At 44.7% G+C, this 19,967-nt stretch overlaps 1 protein-coding gene across 1 annotated transcript in view; it reads right to left on the bottom strand.

Annotated features, from left to right (window-relative positions):
• The window catches only part of CASQ2 (calsequestrin 2), a 72,495-nt gene that overhangs the window by 21,821 nt on the left and 30,707 nt on the right, over window positions 1-19,967 (bottom strand). Inside the window, exons 4-7 of the mRNA XM_035252561.3 lie at window positions 18,307-18,418; window positions 12,884-12,957; window positions 6,780-6,910; window positions 5,318-5,363 (exon numbers count right to left, since the gene is read on the bottom strand). Of these exons, the coding sequence (XP_035108452.1) occupies window positions 5,318-5,363; window positions 6,780-6,910; window positions 12,884-12,957; window positions 18,307-18,418 (363 nt within the window). The remainder of the gene's footprint in view (window positions 1-5,317; window positions 5,364-6,779; window positions 6,911-12,883; window positions 12,958-18,306; window positions 18,419-19,967) is intronic.

Below are 19,967 nucleotides of genomic sequence, written 5' to 3' on the forward strand. Positions count from 1 at the left end.
TTTTTTTTGAGACAGGGTTTTACTCTTTTGCCCAGATTGGAGTGCAGTGGCACATCTTAGCTCACTGTAGACTTTGCCTCCCAGACTCAAGGGATCCACCTGCCTCAGCCTCCCAAGGGGCTGGGGCTGTAGACACACACCACTACACCCAGCTAATTTTGCATTTTTTGCAGAGACAGGGTTTTCCTATGTTGCCCAGGCTGGTCCCAAATTCCTTGACTCAAGCGATTCACCCACCTCAGCCTCCCAAAGTGCTGAAACTACAGACACGAGCCACCTTGCCTGGCCAAAGAGAAAGACTTTAAAGTTCATTAACTGGTCACTTTCCACAACCACATCTGTGGTTTAAGTTGCTGTGGCCACGTGGCCCACAGAGATGCCACTTAGAGCAGTGCCCTGCTAGGGGGCACAGGTAGAAGAAGGGGTGTGGAAAGTGGCTCCTCAGAGGTCCCTTGGATGGACTGATTCCTGTCTCTCCCTTTCGAGGAAACAAAGATGACACTGGAAGGTCCTGTCCTGCCTTCCCTCTCTAGATGGAGACTTGAATGAGGGGCTGACTAGGTCCGGTTAGGGCTCCTGGGGTAAGTGATGGGGCTGTTCCAGAATGGGGAGGGAAGGGATAAACCATTTCAGTTGCCCTTCTCTCTACCTGGGTAAATTCATTGTGCTGCTTTTTCCCCCAAGTAGAGAACAATTCAATATACAATAATGTGGAGAATATGAGCCATCACCATTATTTTATATTATAGCAAAAGACTGTCATCTATCTTCTTCATTAAATGAAAAGAAAGCAGAGAATGAGTTGCAATGAAACCTAACAGTGAACTTCCGTTCCGAACACCTGCCTCTGATATGCCAAGAGGGAGTATTTCTGCAGCCGTGTGGGATGTGTGAGGACACAGGCTCACCATCTACAGAATACTGTGGTCTCAGGTGTGATACTGCTATTGCAGGAAGGAAAGTCCTGGGAGAAGGGTCCACAGTGTTATACTCCCTCCTTTCCTGGAACCTAGATAATGACACTTGCCCCTTAGGAATAAAGACAATATAAAGAAAAACACTGAAGATAAAGCCACAGCAGAAGATAGCATCAGTAATGACCTCAACTTGAAGTGGTAGTTTGTATCATGAAAGACAAATACCAGTACCCTGTTCCAGACTCAAGGTGATAGAAGTATGAGAGGCCAGGCGTGGCGGCTCATGCCTGTAATACCTCCTGCCTTTGGAGGCCGAGGCGGGAGGGTCACCTGAGGTCAGGAGTTCGAGACCGACCTGGTCAATGTGGTGAAACCCTGTCTCTACTAAAAACACAAAAATTAGCCAGGCGTGGTGGCTCATGCCTGTAATACCTCCTGCCTTTGGAGGCCGAGGCGGGAGGGTCACCTGAGGTCAGGAGTTCGAGACCAACCTGGTCAATGTGGTGAAACCCTGTCTCTACTAAAAACACAAAAATTAGCCAGGCGTGGTGGCTCATGCCTGTAATACCTCCTGCCTTTGGAGGCCGAGGCGGGAGGGTCACCTGAGGTCAGGAGTTCGAGACCGACCTGGTCAACGTGGTGAAACCCTGTCTCTACTAAAAACACAAAAATTAGCCAGGTGTGGTGGCTCGTGCCGGTAATACCTCCTGCCTTTGGAGGCCAAGGCGGGAGGGTCACCTGAGGTCAGGAGTTCGAGACCGACCTGGTCAATGTGGTGAAACCCTGTCTCTACTAAAAACACAAAAATTAGCCAGGCGTGGTGGCTCATGCCTGTAATACCTCCTGCCTTTGGAGGCCGAGGCGGGAGGGTCACCTGAGGTCAGGAGTTCGAGACCAACCTGGTCAATGTGGTGAAACCCTGTCTCTACTAAAAACACAAAAATTAGCCAGGCGTGGTGGCTCATGCCTGTAATACCTCCTGCCTTTGGAGGCCGAGGCGGGAGGGTCACCTGAGGTCAGGAGTTCGAGACCGACCTGGTCAATGTGGTGAAACCCTGTCTCTACTAAAAACACAAAAATTAGCCAGGTGTGGTGGCTCGTGCCGGTAATACCTCCTGCCTTTGGAGGCCGAGGTGGGAGGATCACCTGAGGTCAGGAGTTCGAGACCCACCTGGTCAATGTGGTGAAACCCTGTCTCTACTAAAAACACAAAAATTAGCCAGGCGTGGTGGCTCATGCCGGTAATACCTCCTGCCTTTGGAGACCGAGGCGGGAGGGTCACCTGAGGTCAGGAGTTCGAGACCGACCTGGTCAATGTGGTGAAACCCTGTCTCTACTAAAAACACAAAAATTAGCCAGGTGTGGTGGCTCGTGCCGGTAATACCTCCTGCCTTTGGAGGCCGAGGTGGGAGGATCACCTGAGGTCAGGAGTTTCAGATCAGCCCGGTCAACATGGTGAAATCCTCTCTACTAAAAACACAAAAATCAGCCAGGCGTGGTGGTGTGCACCTGTAATCCCAGCTACTTGGGAGGCTGAGGGAGGAGAATTGCTTGAACTTGGGAGGCAGAGGTTGCAATAAGCCAAGATGGTGCCATTGCACTCCAGCCTGGATGACAGAGGAAGAATCCGTCTCAAAAATAATAACATATAAAAGAAAAAGAGACATAAGGAAATTCACAAAAGTGTGAGATCCTGGATTGGATCCTGAGCCAAGAAGAAGAGAAGTTTTTGTTTTGCTGTAAAGGACCCCGGTGGGACAACCGGCCAACTTGAGTAATGGTAGTAAACTTATTGTGTCGGTGCAAATTTCCTGATTTTGATAATTCTCTCTGTCTATCTATATCTGTCTATCATCTATCTATCTATGTGTCTATGTAGATAGAGGGAATGCATGGTAAGATGTTAGCATTTGGTGAAAAGAGAATGAGGTTCTTTGCACTGTGTTTGTATGTCTGAAATTATTTAGAGTAAAAAGTAAAAACAATGTTTAAAAGAAATATTTTAAAGCACTATGATATCCTTTTGCTATTACTATTTTAAAATATATTATAAGAATCTCCTTTTTTTTTTGTTTTTTTGAGACAGGGTTTCACTCTGTTGCCCAGGCTGGAGTGCAGAGGGGCAATCACAGCTCACTGCATCCGCTGCCTCCTGAGTCAAAGTGATTCTCATGTCACCCTCCTCAGTCGCTGGGACTACAGGCGCCTGCCACCACACCCAGCTAATTTTTGTATTTTTTGGTAGGAATCGGGTTTCACCGTGTTGGCCAGGCTGGTCTCGAACTCCTAATGTCAAGTGATCTGCCCACCTTGGCCTCCCAAAGTACTGGGATTACAGGCATGAGTCACCATGTGAATCATGGGAGGCAGAGGTTGCAATAAGCCAAGATGGCGCCATTGCACTCCAGCCTGGAGTGCTGGTGACTCATGCCGCACAATAAGAACATTTTAATATATCTGAAAGGCTTAAATGTTAGGAAAGTTTGTTTCTATTGTGCTGAGTTGTTATTAAATAGTCCACTCCTCTGGACTGGGTTATTTACCCTACTGTATCTTGTGAAATGTTTGCTCTACCTTCAAACATCCAAGTAAGTTACAGACCAGTAAAATAGTGTCAAGTTACTCCCTAGTTTTGTTCATCCATCTCTTCAAAGAATTAAATAGACAAATACTTCGGTGTTAATTCCTTTCTCTTCCTCCCCATCCCTCACCCCAAATGGCCCCTTGTGGGCACATGGTCACCCTGGGGAGGCACTCTGCAGAGAACATGAGGTTTGGCTCCATATGGCCTACATTTAAGTTCCAAGAACTAATGCTTATTAGTTATGTGTCCTCTAGTGACTAATCTATATGAGCATCAGTTTCTCGATATGTAAAATGGGGCTAAAATAATACTTGGTTTTGTTTGTTTGTTTGTGGGACAGAGTCTTGCTGTGTTGCCCAGGCTGGAGTGCAGTGGCAATGATCATAGCTCAAGGAAGCCTCAAGCTCCTGGGCTCAAACAATCCTCCCACCTCAACTTCCCAAGTAGCTGGGATGACACGGGGGCTGCCCCACTCTGCCTGGCTGATGAATAATACTTGTTCTACATCACTTTCTAGAGCTATTGGAAAATCCAAGTAAAAGGACACATGAAATGCTTTGAAAAATGCTCCACAGCCTTTGTTACTTAAGAAATTCTGTACAAAGCTGAGGTGTGGGTGGGGGCTTTATCTCCATGGCCCTCTTTCTAACACTATTTGAGCTGCCTGACATATTGTCCGTGACACAGACCTAGAGGACAAGTTGGCTCAGCTGTTTGCCAGTGCCTTCAGCTGATATTTAAAAAAAAAAAAACAGCGACCGGGCTCGGTAGCTCAAGCCTGTAATCCCAGCACTTTGGGAGGCTGAGGCAGGTGGATCACGAGGTCAAGAGATCGAGACCATCCTGGTCAACATGGTGAAACCCCGTCTCTACTAAAAATACAAAAATTAGCTGGGCATGGTGGTGCGTGCCTGTAATCCCAGCTACTCAGGAGGCTGAGGCAGGAGAATTGCCTGAACCCAGGAGGCGGAGGTTGCAGTGAGCCGAGATCGCGCCATTGCACTCCAGCCTGGGTAACAAGAGCGAAACTCCGTCTCAAAACAAAAACAAAAACAGCTACCTTATTCTGAATTCTTCATATCATTCATCCTTATAAAAAGTCCCAATTGTAGATGAGGAAATTCAGACAGCTCAGAAAGGCCACATGACTTGATGTAGGACACAAAGCTACTAGTTGGCAGATTCTGGACTTGAACCCAAGTGTCTATGACTTTATAGCCTGAATTCCTTCCACTGTGTTACTCTGTGGTTCTGGTGGTCAATGAACAGACGTTATAGCACTTTGGAAAATAAACTCAGAGCAATTTTGCCTAGTGAGTAGTACCAAAGAGGCTTAGCTGATCCATGGAGAACTGTGTTTTAATTGAGCATGACATTGTCCTTGTTTTGTTTTGTATTATTTTTTGAAACAGGGTCTCACTGTGCTGCCCAGGCTGGAGTACAGCATCACAGTCATGGCTCACCGCAGCCTTGACCTCCTAGGTTCAAGCAATCCTCCTGCCTCGGCCTCCCAAGTAGCTAGAACTTCACGCACATGCCCTATGCTCGCCTATTTTTTGTAGAGACAGGGTTTTGCTATATTGCCCAGGCTGCTCTCAGACTCCTGAACTCAGGTGATCCCTGGCCTCAGCCTCCCAAAGTGCTGGGATTACAGGTGTGAGCCATCGTACCTGGACTATCCATGTTTCAGATACTCATCTAGAGATCCACCTCAGCCAAATAAAACTTGGTTTGTTTGGGGACTTAATCTAAGAAGCACTCCTCTTGGGGACTATACTCATCTCTACAAGGCAAAGAGAGTTTGCCACTTTCTTACCCATGTTTCAAACATTTCTTCTGGGCGCAGGCGACGTAGAGTGGGTCTGAAAAAAAATAAAAAGAAGGTGCTTCCTTGAGTAGGGATCCCTGTGGCAGATGCTGCAGCCACAGCATGGTGAAATGTAAAATGAGATGCTGGTTCTTTGGCAAGGCGTGGAGAGCCCTAAAAGCCCACTTGTCCCCTAAGGAAACAGATCTGCTCTGCTCTGCTGTGTCAGACAGTGATCTGGGCCAGAGCCACTCAGCGTTTTCATAGACCCACTGATCCAAGGACTATGAGGTCCGTTACAAACAGTGGGTCAGAGGGCACAGGGTCAGCTCATTCCCAGGGCAAGATGCCACAGATGGACACCACTCTGGAGAGCCCACAGCAGGCCAGAATAGGCAACCTGAGGGGAAAAACAGGAAATCTCGGATTTTGTAGGTCAAAACTGCCTTTTTTTAAATCATCTGGGGGATCCATCAAGAGTCCTTTAGGGATGTTTGGGGGAGCAGATAGGATCTACATTTTGCTCATAGTTTCGTTTCTTTCAAAATACTGGCAAATAGTGCTGGGCACATTAATATTTGTCCCTCCAAGTGCTGCCTTTCGAAGTAACTAGGACTGTCCGGGTGAGGGGAATCACAGTACTCCAGGTCTAGGGAACGCACTCGTGCACATGTTGGCGAGGGTGGACGGGCAAGCCAGTGAGCCTACCGCCATGTTCCATATTCCCATATCATTACTCCCTCAAGAGCAGGGGTCAAAAACCTGCAGCTGATGGGACAAATCCAGCTAGGGCCTCCTGTTTTCCTCAATAAACTTTTACTGGGATACGGCCACACCCAGCTGTTTATACATGATCCGTGCGCTTTCACGCCACAGCTGCAGAGTTAAGTAGTTGCAACAGACGCCATCTGGCTCACAGAACCTGAAATATTTACTGTTTTGTTCTTTACAGAAAAAGTTTGCTGATCCATGCTAGAGCTACCCTAAGTGGTAACAAGCATGCCTCTCCCAGAAGTTCTATGCGTAGAGCGCTCATCTTTGGCTACATTACTTAACGACTGAGTCCAATGCCTTGACCTGCAAAGTTGGGATAATAATAATTACTCCATAAGGTTGGAGATTAGATGAAATAGTTTCCCTAAAGCACTCTGCATGGTTATTGGTATATAGGAACTTTCACTAAATTGCTATCATTCCTAGCATAGAATTTTATTTATATCCTGCCCTGGCTTTGAGGGGATTTGCTGACTGAGGGATTTATCAAACCCTGCTTGCAGGTAGAGACTTACATTCAGAAGTAATAATGTCCCTGGTAGTCACCACTGATCAACAATGCCATACTACTGAGTTATGTCCTGCCGGGGTACTAACTAGGTTGTTGCTCTCGGTGGGTCGGAAATGTTAGCACAGAGAGGTTCTTCTCCATTCCCCAGCCCCCAGCCCCCCAGCCCCTGCATGCCATCTCAGGCACCTTTGGTGTTCCTTCACAAACTCCACAAGCTCCTCTTCCGTGTAAGGTTTGTTGGGGATGGCAATGGGCTCATCCATAAATGGCTCGTAGAAGTCAACCTCATTCATCTTCAAGGATAATTTCTTTGCAACCTGTAACCATTAGAAATAAGACAAAGTTTATGCGAATGCTAGTCTAGAATAGAAACGTGTTGTCCATCTAAGATAAGTGTGTATGTTCTCTGGCAAAGACATTTTAAAAAGATGTACAGTTTTAACTTCAACGTGGAAGTGTTACCAACTCCATCACCTAAGGCCTGGCTAGACTAATCTTCTTTTGTGATCAAATAAGGAAAGATAGGAAGGAAAAAGACTTACCTAGCAAATGAGGGTCAGGCGGGGGCAGGGAGCAGCTGGGATGAGAAGTGGGAAATTTAATTTTACAATCATCATCACTCCACTGCATTTGGCAGGGCTGGATGGGAGGAAAATGCCAATGGAGCATGTTCTCTATCCTGGGTTGTATGGATTGAATAGAACCAGCATTGATAGAACAGGCACTTGATGAAGATCCTTAAAGCATGTCAGTGCTCAGAATCAGAACCCAACCCATCAGCCTGCCCTTGATCTGCTCGTAACCGTAATTGGTATTTAGGTTGAAGTGCTGGCCCTAGAGTTAAATCTCTCAGTACCCAGCTTGCTTTGTGGTTTGTCAGCTGCTGCGAGCTGCCTAGTGTGTCAGAGGTCATGAGGTAACTGACCATCTTGCTTTGCTGTGGGTGGAAGGACTTGCTGGGAGGCAGGACTTTCAGTACTGAAACTTGGGAAGACCCCAGCAAGCCAGGATAATTTTGCTCATCCTACAACAGATAAAGAGCTCGGAGAGCCAGCCCATAGCCTGGAAGACATTTTCTCTCTGGATCAAAGCGGCCACATGCTCGGTGTGTTGTCAAGGCAGAATGGTTGCTGTTTGCCTGCACGGCTGCTGAACTCAGGACCTCTGTGAAATGATTTGAGAGGCCTGGAATGTGCAGCGCTCTATAGAAAACCACATGCCGTTCTTTTCTAGTTCAGAGCCATGGTTCAAGGAAGCACAGGGATGAACAGTGGTTCCTTTGAAGCTGAAGAGGAATTGCCTAAGAGCCGACGCTCTGTGGTGGTAACCCGTGGTGACGTGACCCGGGGTGGCTGCCACTAACTGGGGAAGGGGAGGAGCCAGGTATTGCATAAGCTCTTCCACAAGGAGGTCCATACTGAGGAAACACTGACATCCATATGGTTTTTGTCATCGGTTGCTCTTAATTCCGGGTCACTATATTCCAAAAGACATTTCATATAGTACTTATGAGGAAGAAATTCCAGCATCCTACTCAGAGATAAAGAAAACAGGTCATGTTGACAGCCATAGTCAGTCAAAGGAGATTTTATTGTCAGGTTGATTTAAAGAGAGGGAGACATGGAGGTTTTTTTTTAACTGTTTTTCCCTCTTCTCTAGGACAGGGGGTGATACAGATGATGTGGTGATGAGGCAGGGAGCCAAGGAGGGGGAAAGAGCAAACATACAACCAGTGTCTGAGTTCACACACAGTTCTTTGCAAAGCTGCACCTATGGAGGAATGGGCTAGAAAGTGAGGTTGAATTCTGGTTTTCTGAGTTCACTTACTAGATATTCTAGGAACCAGAAGACTGTTTCTATGAAAGGAGAAGCAATCAGAATGAAAACAGTAATAATGGCAAACACATGGAGTGCTGCTCATGCGCCGGGCACTGCTGCCAGGTGTTTTAGGTTTATTCTTTAATTCTCACTTTGATTGTATACGGCAGGAATGATTATCTCACTTATTTTACAAATGATGAAACGAAGGCACAATCTGGATAAGAAATGCGTCAGGATCATAGATCTGGAGGGAGCAGAGCCAGAAGTCAAACCCACCTGGTGGTGGGGGCAGTCTCTGGTCCCTGAATGCCAGTGTCTGGGTCCACGTTCTGACTGCAAGTGTAGAAATTGTTGTGTCCTTAATTTAAGTCTTGGAAATGTCGAGTAAAATTTCCAAGGGATCTCTTCACTTCTCTCTAACACCATCGTGGAGTGCTCTCATGTTGTATCTCTGAGAATCCCTTTCTTTCATTCTTTTTTTTATAACTTGATTTATTTTTATTTTTTTGAGACTGAGTTTTGCTCTTGTTGCTCAGGCTGGAACACAATGGCATGGTCTCGGCTCACTGCAACCTCCACCTCCCGGGTTCAAGCCTCCTGAGTAGCTGGGATTACAGGAGTGGGCCACCACGCCCGCCCTGCCCCCGCTGTCATTATTATTTCTGTCTTGGACAGTAAGGACTGAAGGGGATTTGATGAGTTGAAGCATTTATTCATTCATTTATTCAGTAAGTATTTACTGGGGCCTACTGAATCCAAGGCAGTATTTTAGGAGACCAGGGTCATGGGTATTAGCATTAATAAGAATAAATGATTCAATTAAGAACCAAACAGGTCCATAAAAATTAATTCTTTCATGCTTTTGTTAACTAGTTGGAAGAGATTTTGACAAAGATAAGGAAAGTACAGAGTACAATGCCGATTTTCTGACATTTGTGTGAATTTTGATACGGATCACTTTTCCTCAAGTTGGCAAGGCGTTTTAGCTGTCGCGAATGAAACCAACACAAACTGTTAGGTTCGTGCAAAAGCTATTGAGGTTTTTGCCAAAAGTAGTGGTTTTTGCCTTACTTTTGCATCAACCTAGTAAATTTAGGTCTTCCCAACATCTACCTGCTCCGCTAACTTTGTTTAGAGAGTCTCAGTTCCCTTTGGCTCCAGTGTGATTAAAAAAAGAGAGTGACTTTTTGTCTTATTGTTCTCTCAGACAGAGAGAGGAACAGGCCAGGGGGAGGCACGTGGGATAGTGAGAACTGATATTTTCAGGCTGTGAGGGACAGCAGAGTGGACGCCAACCTTGGCCCTCCGACACTTTCCTGCTCCAACTGCATCTTCAGAGAGATTGGACCTTCATGTGGCTTGAAGTAGGATTAGTATCAACAGATCATTGCTGGTCCCAAACCTGTACACCCTTTACAATTCCTTGGGAGGCTTTTGAAAATGCAGATTCCGAGACACCATCACAACCCTAAAAAAATTAAACTTTTCAGGGCTGGGGTCCAGAGATGAGTGGTTTTTAAAGCTTGTTCAAGGTTACTGCTATGGGCTAGTTGGGAACCGACTGTCAGATTTACATCAGCAGCTGTGACATGTCACTCGCTTCACAGTCCTGCAACCCATATGATGCGTCTATTGGTTTGTTTACTTATTTACTTTCTTTCTTTCTTTTCTTTCCCAGACTAAACTTTAAATTCTAAAGGGCAAGAATCTGCTTTACTTAAGATTGTGCCCCTGGCACTGAGAAGAGTGTCTGGCACATAAAGGGCACGCAAGAAATACTTGTTGAGTGAATGAATGACTGAATTAATTAACTAAAGACATTTCCAGTAGAATGTTTTCCCAGCTTTGAGAAAAGTGAACTCGTAACCCCATCTCATGTTCCTCAGTAGATTCTTCTCCTGGATTTCCTGGTGTTTTCAGTGGCTGCATGGTTTTTGCTGTCCTGAAGCCAAGACTTCCTATCTTAAGTTAGTTTGAAGCTTTCTGTCATCATCTCATCAATGGCCAGGTCTTCCTGTCACATCCACTTTGCTAGTGCCAGTTGTTTTTTGCATTTTTGTGACTTCATTAGTGCTTCCTTGTCCCCTGCCTTTCCTGGTTTCAGACCTCAACAAAGCACCTCCAGGTCCCTCTGAGATTCCCTGGAGTGTGTTGTTCAAACAGATCCTTTTAACCACTTCGTGACATTTATTGCTTTCCTCCTCTTCCGCTCCAGCATTCCCTGCTGGACACCACTGAGGCTCTACCAGGTGCAGTCATGGCTTCTGGACCCCCCCATCTCCCCTTGGACACCTCTTCCACCCCAGCTGATGGGTGCAAGTTCTTAAGCACCAAATGGCATCAGAGTCCTCTCGGTGCTCTCCCCTCCATGTGTCTTTGTCTTTTTAAATGTTCTGAAATCCCACAAGGGTACGTGAACACTGGCACTTATGACACAGTGTCTTACAGAGTTTTAGTAAAGCATCTTTCCGACTTTTTAATCATAGCTGACCTCACCTTCTTCATGGGCCACTGGCATGAAACTATACAGGTGTTCTAGGAGGCACTTCTAAAAACAGATAGCACCCTGAGCTCAGCGTTGAACCACCCCTCTAAAAACTAAGGCTTTGTTGCTTGGCCAAATTAATTGGCCTGCCTCTCTCTTCCTTTCAGCTGGATTCTTACCCAGGAGCCATTTAGCCACACCTAGTCCATCAGAACCAAATGTCAGTAATGGACTCAGTTTAGGCGTCTCTGTTCCTCCCTTTCTCTGCTAATAGTCTATCCGAGCCTCCCACCTCCTGGGCCTAGATGACTGACATCTTATAACAGTGGGGCTCATAGCTGGCTAACTGTTAACTGAATGCTTCCTGTGTGCCAAACACCAGCTAGGCAATTTGCATATATTGCTTCTTTCTCTGGAGTACAGTGGGATGGAGCATTGACTTGGAAGTCAGGCTGGTCTGAGATTATAGCAAGCTTCTCAATCCAGTTACTCCATGACCATGAATAAACCACTTACTCTCTCAGGGCCTCGGTTTTATCCTCTGTAGAATGAGAATACTAATTCCTCCCTCTAGGAGTGTTGAGAGGATGAAGTGAGAAAATCCATGTTAACTTCTTAGCACAGACTCTCGCACACGATTTTTAAAATGTATTATTTTTTATATTTTTATGTTTGTTTGTTTGTTTTTTGAGACGGAGTTTCGCTGTTGTTACCCGGGCTGGAGTGCAATGGCGCGATCTCGGCTCACCGCAACCTCCGCCTCCTGGGTTCAGGCAATTCTCCTGCCTTAGCCTCCTGAGTAGCTGGGATTATAGGCATGTGCCACCGTGCCCAGCTAATTTTTTGTATTTTTAGTAGAGACGGGGTTTCACCATGTTGACCAGGATGGTCTTGATCTCTTAACCTCATGATCCACCTGCCTCGGCCTCCCAAAGTGCTGGGATTACAAGCATGAGCCACCATGCCCGGCCAAAAAATTTATTATTTTTTATATTTTATTTTTTGAGAGAGGATCTCACTCCATTGCCCAGGATGGAGTGCAAAGGAATGATCATGGCTCACTGCAGCTTCAACCTCCTGGGCTCAGGTGATCCTCCCACCTCAGCCTCCCGAGTAGCTGGGACCTACAAGTGTGCACTACCACACCCAGCTAATTTTTGTATTTTTTGTAGAGATGGGTCTCACTGTGTTGCCCAGGCTGTTGTCCAACTCCAAGACTCAAGTAATCCACCCGCCTCCGCCTCCCAAAGTATTGGGGTTCCAGGCAGGAGCAATAATGCCTGGTTCATCATAGATACTTAATACATGATAGTTATTTTCTTTAAATACCCTTGCTCAAGATTCCTCCCAACTGTAATCCCACTAATTAGGATAAACATTCTTCAAGTTGAGATTATATTGCTTGTATTATAGACCTGTCTTCTGGATCCTAGGCTTAAAGACAGGGCCACATCCATAGAAGTGGTTCATCATAGGCACAAACTGAAAGCAGTCTCCTCCCACCATGCCCCTTCCCTGCTCCAGCTCACCGGCATCGTCCTGTTCTTCACAGGACACTTGCTTGACCTCATCACGGATGACTTCCCATCCTGCTCCCCATCCTGACCCAGTGGAAGGGGAAGTATGCAACCCCAGGAAGGGAGAGGATGCCCCATTAGGAAAAAGGAAGCATGGCTCAGTGGGCTGGCACGCTCTGTGCCCACACATTTCCCATCTCAGTGCATGAGAAGATGTGGGTGGGCCATCACTTCCATCACTTTTCCTTGGGAGGTTTTAGAAATACTCTTTCATCCTCTGAATTAGTCATCTTTCTACTCATCTTTCATCCAATAGTGATTTAGTGACATAATTCTTAACCCTTTAGAGAAAGAGGCAAGGGAGAAGGGTAAACATCGCTAAAAGAAAAAAAAGAGTGGTGGGAAGTTCAAACTTTAATCCTTCATTCCTACAACACTGTTCAAGTTGGGGTTTCGTAGGTACTCACCCCTTTGTCAAAGGTGGCAAAGAATTTGATGTAAGGCTGGAAGTGTTCAGCGGCTTCTTCAAAAGCCTTGTAGTCTGAGGGGAAAACAGAGGTGAAGAGAGAGACATTTTCAAGATGCACACTGAAGGGTCTTCTTTTTGAACGAGGCACAGAGTAGAAAGCCAATCGATCCTGACTGGATAATAATTTATTAGCTATTATTTAGAAAGGTAATGACTTAATACTATTTAAACCCATAGTTCCCCCCAAGGAGTTGGAATTGCCTGGCATTCAAATGCCCAAGAGAAGACCCACCCCTTCACCACACTTTTATGAAGTGCATAGATAGAAGGCAGGAAACAGGGAACCCACAGGACAAGAAACAGAAAAAGACACGTAAAACCCCAAACCAAAATAAAAAGGGCTTTCACTCTAACTCACTGCTACTTATAATCACGCCCTCTAGAGAGCATGCAGTTTGCCAGAATAAATGAGGCCTAAGCACGAAAGAAGTTTATCTCCCTGTAGAAAGTAACCTCCATCACAAATGACATTACAGGAGTCTTTTAAACTTCTTAGAGGAAGCACCCCTGTTGCTGAATTCTAGTTTTCTTTCCCTTTTTTCATTTTAAAGTTTTCTTCTTTATTCTCATGCCTCAAGAGGATTTCCTAAACTTAAGCCCTTGACTGACTACGGTCTCAAACTTGAGTCCATACCGGCCGAGGCAGGCATGGGATCAGGTGAGTGTGGAGTGCTGTACCTTGGCACACCTGGGGAGTTACGTAGGAAAGAGATTTGCACTCAAGCTTTAGATGTGAGGGTGGTGGCTGTTCTGAATCACTTCTATAATCCTGAGAGTCAACGAGCCTGTGATTTATTCTTAGCAAGATTCACTTCTTCCCTGGAATATTCCATTTCCCTTAACTAGCAGAAGTATAAGCCTTAGTTACAGTTCTGAGGCCGTGCAGAATGTATTAAGATTCTATCAATTATTTTTTAGAATAATGCGAGTTCAGGGGATACCAAAAGGAATAAGGAAAAGATACTGAACTTAAAAAGCTCTCAGCCTAGAGAGGGCTGTGGATCCTCAAACGGTCACAGTGCAGCGTGACAGTTGTGACAACAGAGGTGAGAGAGGTTGGAAAGTCATAAGAGCACTTGTCCATAATGATACACACTCACCCTAACTCATCCTCATAAAAGCAAGTGGGTAGTCAGAAATATCCTGTAACCTGATAGCTGGGGTCGAGAATTGCGTCCAGGTGAGAAGACGGCTGGGAGCATTTGAAGAATGAATGGAGAGAAGGTAGGGAAGTAGAATGGCTAAAGCAACACCTAAGCTGTCTGTGTCTAAAGCAGCAGTGGGCTCTATCGAAATCCTCTGTCCCCCTCTTTTCCAATCCCCATGTCCCTGATGAATTTCTCCTCCCTTCCGTGATCTCCCAGTCTGACGTGTCAGGGGCCTCCCTTCCTGTCTTGAAGAGCTGTTTTGCATCACTTTAAGGCAAGGAATGAAGCAAGGTGACCCCCAGATGGGTGATTCAAAATGTGGCTTGACCTTTAGCCTCAGCCAAACAGCAGCTGTTTTCTAGAAGGCTCCTCTTGTCTTCTGCTGTGTTGGAGCTCAGGTCATCTCTAGGCTTTCCCTGCCTCCCCGTCCTGTTTAGATGCTGGCCAGCCTGTTCCTGGTCCCTTCCAGTCAGACTCCCCTCCCACTTTCTGTGATGACTCTTGGCTTCTGGAATAGACTCCTGAACATTCAGTTCCTAGCCTCCAGCTTACTCAACATTTATCTTTGCATTTCCTCACCTCTCTTCCCCCTCTCTCTCAGGGTTGTCTATTCTGGGTATTAGTATAGCAAATTTTAGTAACAGCGTATGTTTGATGGCACCAGTTAGAAATCCTGATAGGACATGCTTGGAATAATATCATCTGTCTTACAAAGAAGAATCAAACCAAGGTGTTGGGATGAAACATTCAAAGAAGTAAATGAACATGCCAAAATATATTCTGAAAGCTCTGCCCAAGTTAAGTGCACGTAGTTAAGTGTATAAACTTTATAGTGTATGAACTCTGAAGTCAGATTTTCAAAGTACTGTCCCAGTTCATGTATTGATAGTGCAGCTACAATGACAAGAAAGTGTAAAGGCTTCACATCAAGTTCTTTCTGAAAATCCTGAGATTCAAATAATATTTATTCAGAGAAAAGCTCTGTCATATCAAGGTTCGCCTGTGAATCTGCATTCCACAAAAAGGGTGCTATTTTCAAAAGTGACTCTAATAACATCGAAACCTGCACAACTCCTTCTCTTTATGGCTTTTGGTGAAGAAATGAGTTCAGGAGACCTCTCCATGCTCTTTCACCCTGAAGTGGGTTCACTCAGCAACAAGTCTACAGACTTCATCAGCCAAAAAGTCGATTTTGAAATATGCTGTGAATTATACTTACTTTGAAAGTATTTCGAGAGATCATTAGTGGCTTCAAAAAAGGCTAGACCTTGCGAAACACCCACCTGAATGTACTTAATTGAAAATTACAAGGACCAGGTGAAATATATAATGTACTAACAAAGTTTACACATTTAAAAACAAAAATCCCACCTTAAAAAGAGGTTAAAGTGACTCACTTGCAATTTGATTATTTAAATTTTAAGAACAATTATTAAGATGAGTAGAGCAATATCTGTGTATTCCTAAGGAAAAGCTTCATTATTTTGAAATACTATGATATAAAAAAATTTAATTAGGATTTGTAACCCTTTCACATTCATTCAAATTATTATAAAGAATACAAACATTATATTTGTCAATGAAAGAAAAGGAATAGCTGTCAGATTGAATTAAGTGCCCTAAAGGACACTTTAGAGGTGGAATTCTCTGCATTATGTCCGATGGCAGAAAAAGAATGCTCGTCAGTCTAAGAAACAGCAGGCCAGACGTAGTGACTCACGCCCGTAATCCCAGTAGTTTGGCAGACTGAGGCGGGTGAATCATCTGAGGTCAGGAGATCGAGACCAGCCTGGCCAACATGGTAAAACCCCATCTCTACTAAAAATGCAAAAAAATTAGCTGGGCGTGGTGGCAGGTGACTGTAGTCCCAGCTACCCAGGAGGCTGAGGCAGGAAATTCACATTAACCAGGGAGGCAGAGGTTACAGTGAGCTGAGACTGCGCCACTGCACTACAGCGTTGGCAACAAGAGTGAAACTCAGTCTCAAAAAAAAAAAAAAAGAAATGAAAAGAAAAAGCAATGGATATTATCCTCCCTTTTGTCACCATCCACATATACAAGTGAAGTCTCTTGTCGATGGTGATCATTAAGAATTTGAAGAGATCGTCATTTAAAATCTGGATAAGGAATTTCATGTTGTTATTTAAACATAAAAGCTAATATCTAAAAGCTATATTCTAGGCTGGACATGGTGGCTAATGCCTGTAATCTCAGCACTTTCGGAGATTAAGGCGGGTGGATCACTTGAGGTCAGGAGTTCAAGTCCAAGCCTGACCAAGCTGGTGAAATTCCATCTCTACTAAAAATACTAAAATTAGCCAGGCGTTTTGGCGGGCACCTATAATCCTCAGGAAGCTGAGTCAGGAGAATAACTTAATCCCAGGAGGCACAGGTTGCAGTGAGCTGAGATCATGCCACTGCACTCTAGCCTGGGCAACAGAGAAAAACTAGATCTCAAAAAACAGCTATATTCTTGAAGTAAGCATAACATTCTCATTCAAATTTTTTTTTAATTGGAAAAATTTTACAATGCAATGTGTAATATATTTCATGATATTTTCTTATTGTACACTGCAAAGTTAATTTTTTCACGAAGCCCAATTCCTTCATGTTTACTTCCATTTTATACTCTACAAGCATTATCGCATTTTATATGTGCAATGACCTAAGTTTACAAAGTCTTGAAAATATAGCCCAGTAGTTAAGTGTATAAACCCTAAAGTCACATTCCGAGGATCTCAGTCTTGGCTCCACTATTTACTAGCTGTGTGATAATGGGCAGGTGAATTGCACCTTTCAGTTCCATCCTTCCATCATCAGTAACAAGCAGATGATAATGATAACCACCTCACAGGCTTGCTGTGAGAATGAAATTAAGGCATCCATAGAAGCTCCTAGCATAGGCCCTGGCATATGAAATGTGTTAATTAGTATTATTATGATTGTTCATCCAGGTGGGAAAGAAAGGTACTGGGAGGTGTGCTCTCTATCCTAACCTTGGCTTTGCCTCCCATTTATCTGCCATCCTGAGCTACATGGATGAAGAGGATAGAGAAATGTAAAGATGGAAACAAATTGAGGTGGAGGAACTGAAAAAGAAGGGGCAGGAGAAGCACCCCAGAGCAGTCAGCACTGATACGCAAATGTACAAACTAAAATAAAGTCGCTTGAAGACGAACTGGGGCAAATCTTCCTGGCTAGCTACCTCCCTCTAGCATATTCATTTTAAGCACTGTAAACGGAGGTTTGAAGGAAGCAAATGAGGACAGGGTTAAGTTGGGGCGTGGGAGACAGCAAAGGAATGGGTTGTTGAAGAGGTGACTAAGGATACTAGCAGGCAGACTGGTTAAAGAAATGGGCTTGGAAACAACTTCAGAATATTTTGGGGTTCCCAGAAATAGTCATAAGCAGCCCACGCTTGCACTTCCTACTTGTATGAATGCTACCAGAGTTCTGTTCACCCCCTCTAAGGCTTTTTCTCTCTCCAAGGCTGAGACACTGGAAAAAAAAAAAAAAAAGCCTACTTCATTGGACCCACGCTGCCAAAGCAGTTTTTAAATATGTACAGTACTTAAGTCTAACTCCTCCTGGTCCCTTCTTCCTGATCTTCCTGACTCACCCCCACCACCCTCTCATCTCTATATGGGCTGTGCTGTGCTGATGCTATCATAAGTCCTTGTGTCCACCCGAAACCTGGTCACAAAGCTTTCCAAGGGATATGCCCAAGGGTGTGGCTGCACTACGGCAGGCAGCCTTGGTGGTCAGCTACAGCCTTGGCCAGCGATTTTTCACACTCTGTAGCAGCTACTAAACCCATCCCTACCCCAATTTTCCACTCATGCTTTCCAATTGACTGCGAAGTTCTCCATCTGGTGACCAGAGGAGCTGCCAATGCCAGGGAGATAGCCCGTTGCTTGTCCCATTGTCGGGGAGAATCCGACTGAGGGGTGGGTGGGCAGGAAAAGTGAAGAAGGGCTTTTCTCCCTTCTGTAGACCACTCAGCCTGCTTTAAAGCCAGAGAACCTGGCCCCACCTTAATATTCTTTCAGCTTTCCTGACTGTTTTGTATAACTTTTGCACATGTGCTCCACAGTGTTAGGCTCAGGAGGGAATTCTACCCAGCAAAAGAGGTGCTGAAGACCCATCCCTTTTGAGGTACCTTATTGGAAATCTAGCCTTTAGACTGATAGGTTGGGGTTGGCAGACAACTTACATTCTGAGTCCTCACTCTTGAAAAAGCCAATGAGTTTGATCTGGTCCTCAATGCGTTCGAAGGCTTGGACTTCCAGTTTGCTGCTGATGATCTCCACTGGGTCTTCAATTAGCTGAAATGCCACACACACACACACACACACACACACACACACACAAAAATATGTTCAAACAAGAGATTTCCTTCTCCACTGGGAAAATAGAGTGTGTTGGAGGGAAGTCGTAGCAGACTTTGTGGGTGGTGCCTCAAATACCTATTCTGCTCTCCCCACAAACCCCCAGTGAGCATACGGCAGTACCTTCTGAGGACTAGACCTTAGCTCAAAGAATGAGATGATTGGTGGGGGCAACCTATTCCTTCTGCCAGTTTTAAAAACCAGTTTTTAATTGTAAATTGATAAATTATACTTGTATTTATTGGATATAAAGTGTTGCTATGATCTATAAATACAAGGTGAAATAATTAAATCAAGCTAATTAACTTATCCGTCATTTTTTGTGGTGAGAGCATTTGAAATTTACTCTTTTAGTAATTTTGAAATGTGTAATACATATTATTTGTTATATTCACCATGCTCTACAATATATCTCAAAGAATGAATCGTATTCCTCCTGTCTAACTGAGGCTTTGCACTCTTTTACCATCATCTCTCCATTTCCCAGCCCCCATCCAGTCTCTGCTTCTGTGATTCCACATATCATAGGTGAGAACATGTGCTATTAGTCTTTCCGTGCCTCGGTTATTTCAATTAGCATAATGTTCTCCAATTCCACCTGTATAGTTCCAAATGACATTTCTTCCTTTTTTTCAAGAAATGTCATTTGGAATATTATTCGTTTGTGTATATACTACACGTTCTTTATCCATTCATCTGCTGGATATTTAGGTGGATCTCATAACTTCCCTTGCCAGTTATTGATTGAGGAATAGGCAAGTAACTAGCCCAATAAGGACAGATTTGCTGAAGGCTTTGGGAGAAGCTCTTTACACTTAAAAGGGCAATGGGAAGCCAAATTTGTTTTTTCTGTCATGGAACATGAATGAGGAAATGTGATGTGCTGGTTCCTGCTCTGGCCATCTTATAGCTCACATTGAGAATCGTCAGCTTGAGGACACAGGCAACATACTGAAAACAGAGTTATCTGTGATTTACAGAGAAAAATGGAGCCAGTGTCTGGATTTGATGAAGGGTAAAGTCTGCCCTAATGGAGGCTTCTATTTATCTGAGTCAGTCGCCTTGTTTACTGTTTGACGTGGTCAGTCTTATTTCCAAAAGCCTCCTCCTAGCTGATCAGGCTGGGGCAGCACCATGTTGTCCCAGAGTTGTCACCCCCTCAACTGTTTTAGGGCTTGTGGGTGTGGGTCAATGAGATGGCCAAGCACAATGGGTCATGAGATGGCACGGTTTTGGTAAGACGTAGCTTCCAACTCACTTCTGACCTTCCCTCTGGTTTTTGACACTGTAGAGAAAGAACTATAGACCACCGAGTTCTAGCTGATAGATAAGGAATGGTCGGCACGGATGTTCAACAGCAGGTCCTTTATCTATGCAAGAACATGTGTTCAAAGCATTGGACTTCACAGCAGTTACTGAAAGTGTGAGTTTATCTATGGTTGAAATATTTTTATAATGCTTGTTCCTCTGTTTCTCTGAGCATATG

Source organism: Callithrix jacchus, chromosome 7, assembly GCF_049354715.1.
Source record: "Callithrix jacchus isolate 240 chromosome 7, calJac240_pri, whole genome shotgun sequence".
Taxonomy (NCBI): Eukaryota; Metazoa; Chordata; class Mammalia; order Primates; family Cebidae; genus Callithrix; species Callithrix jacchus.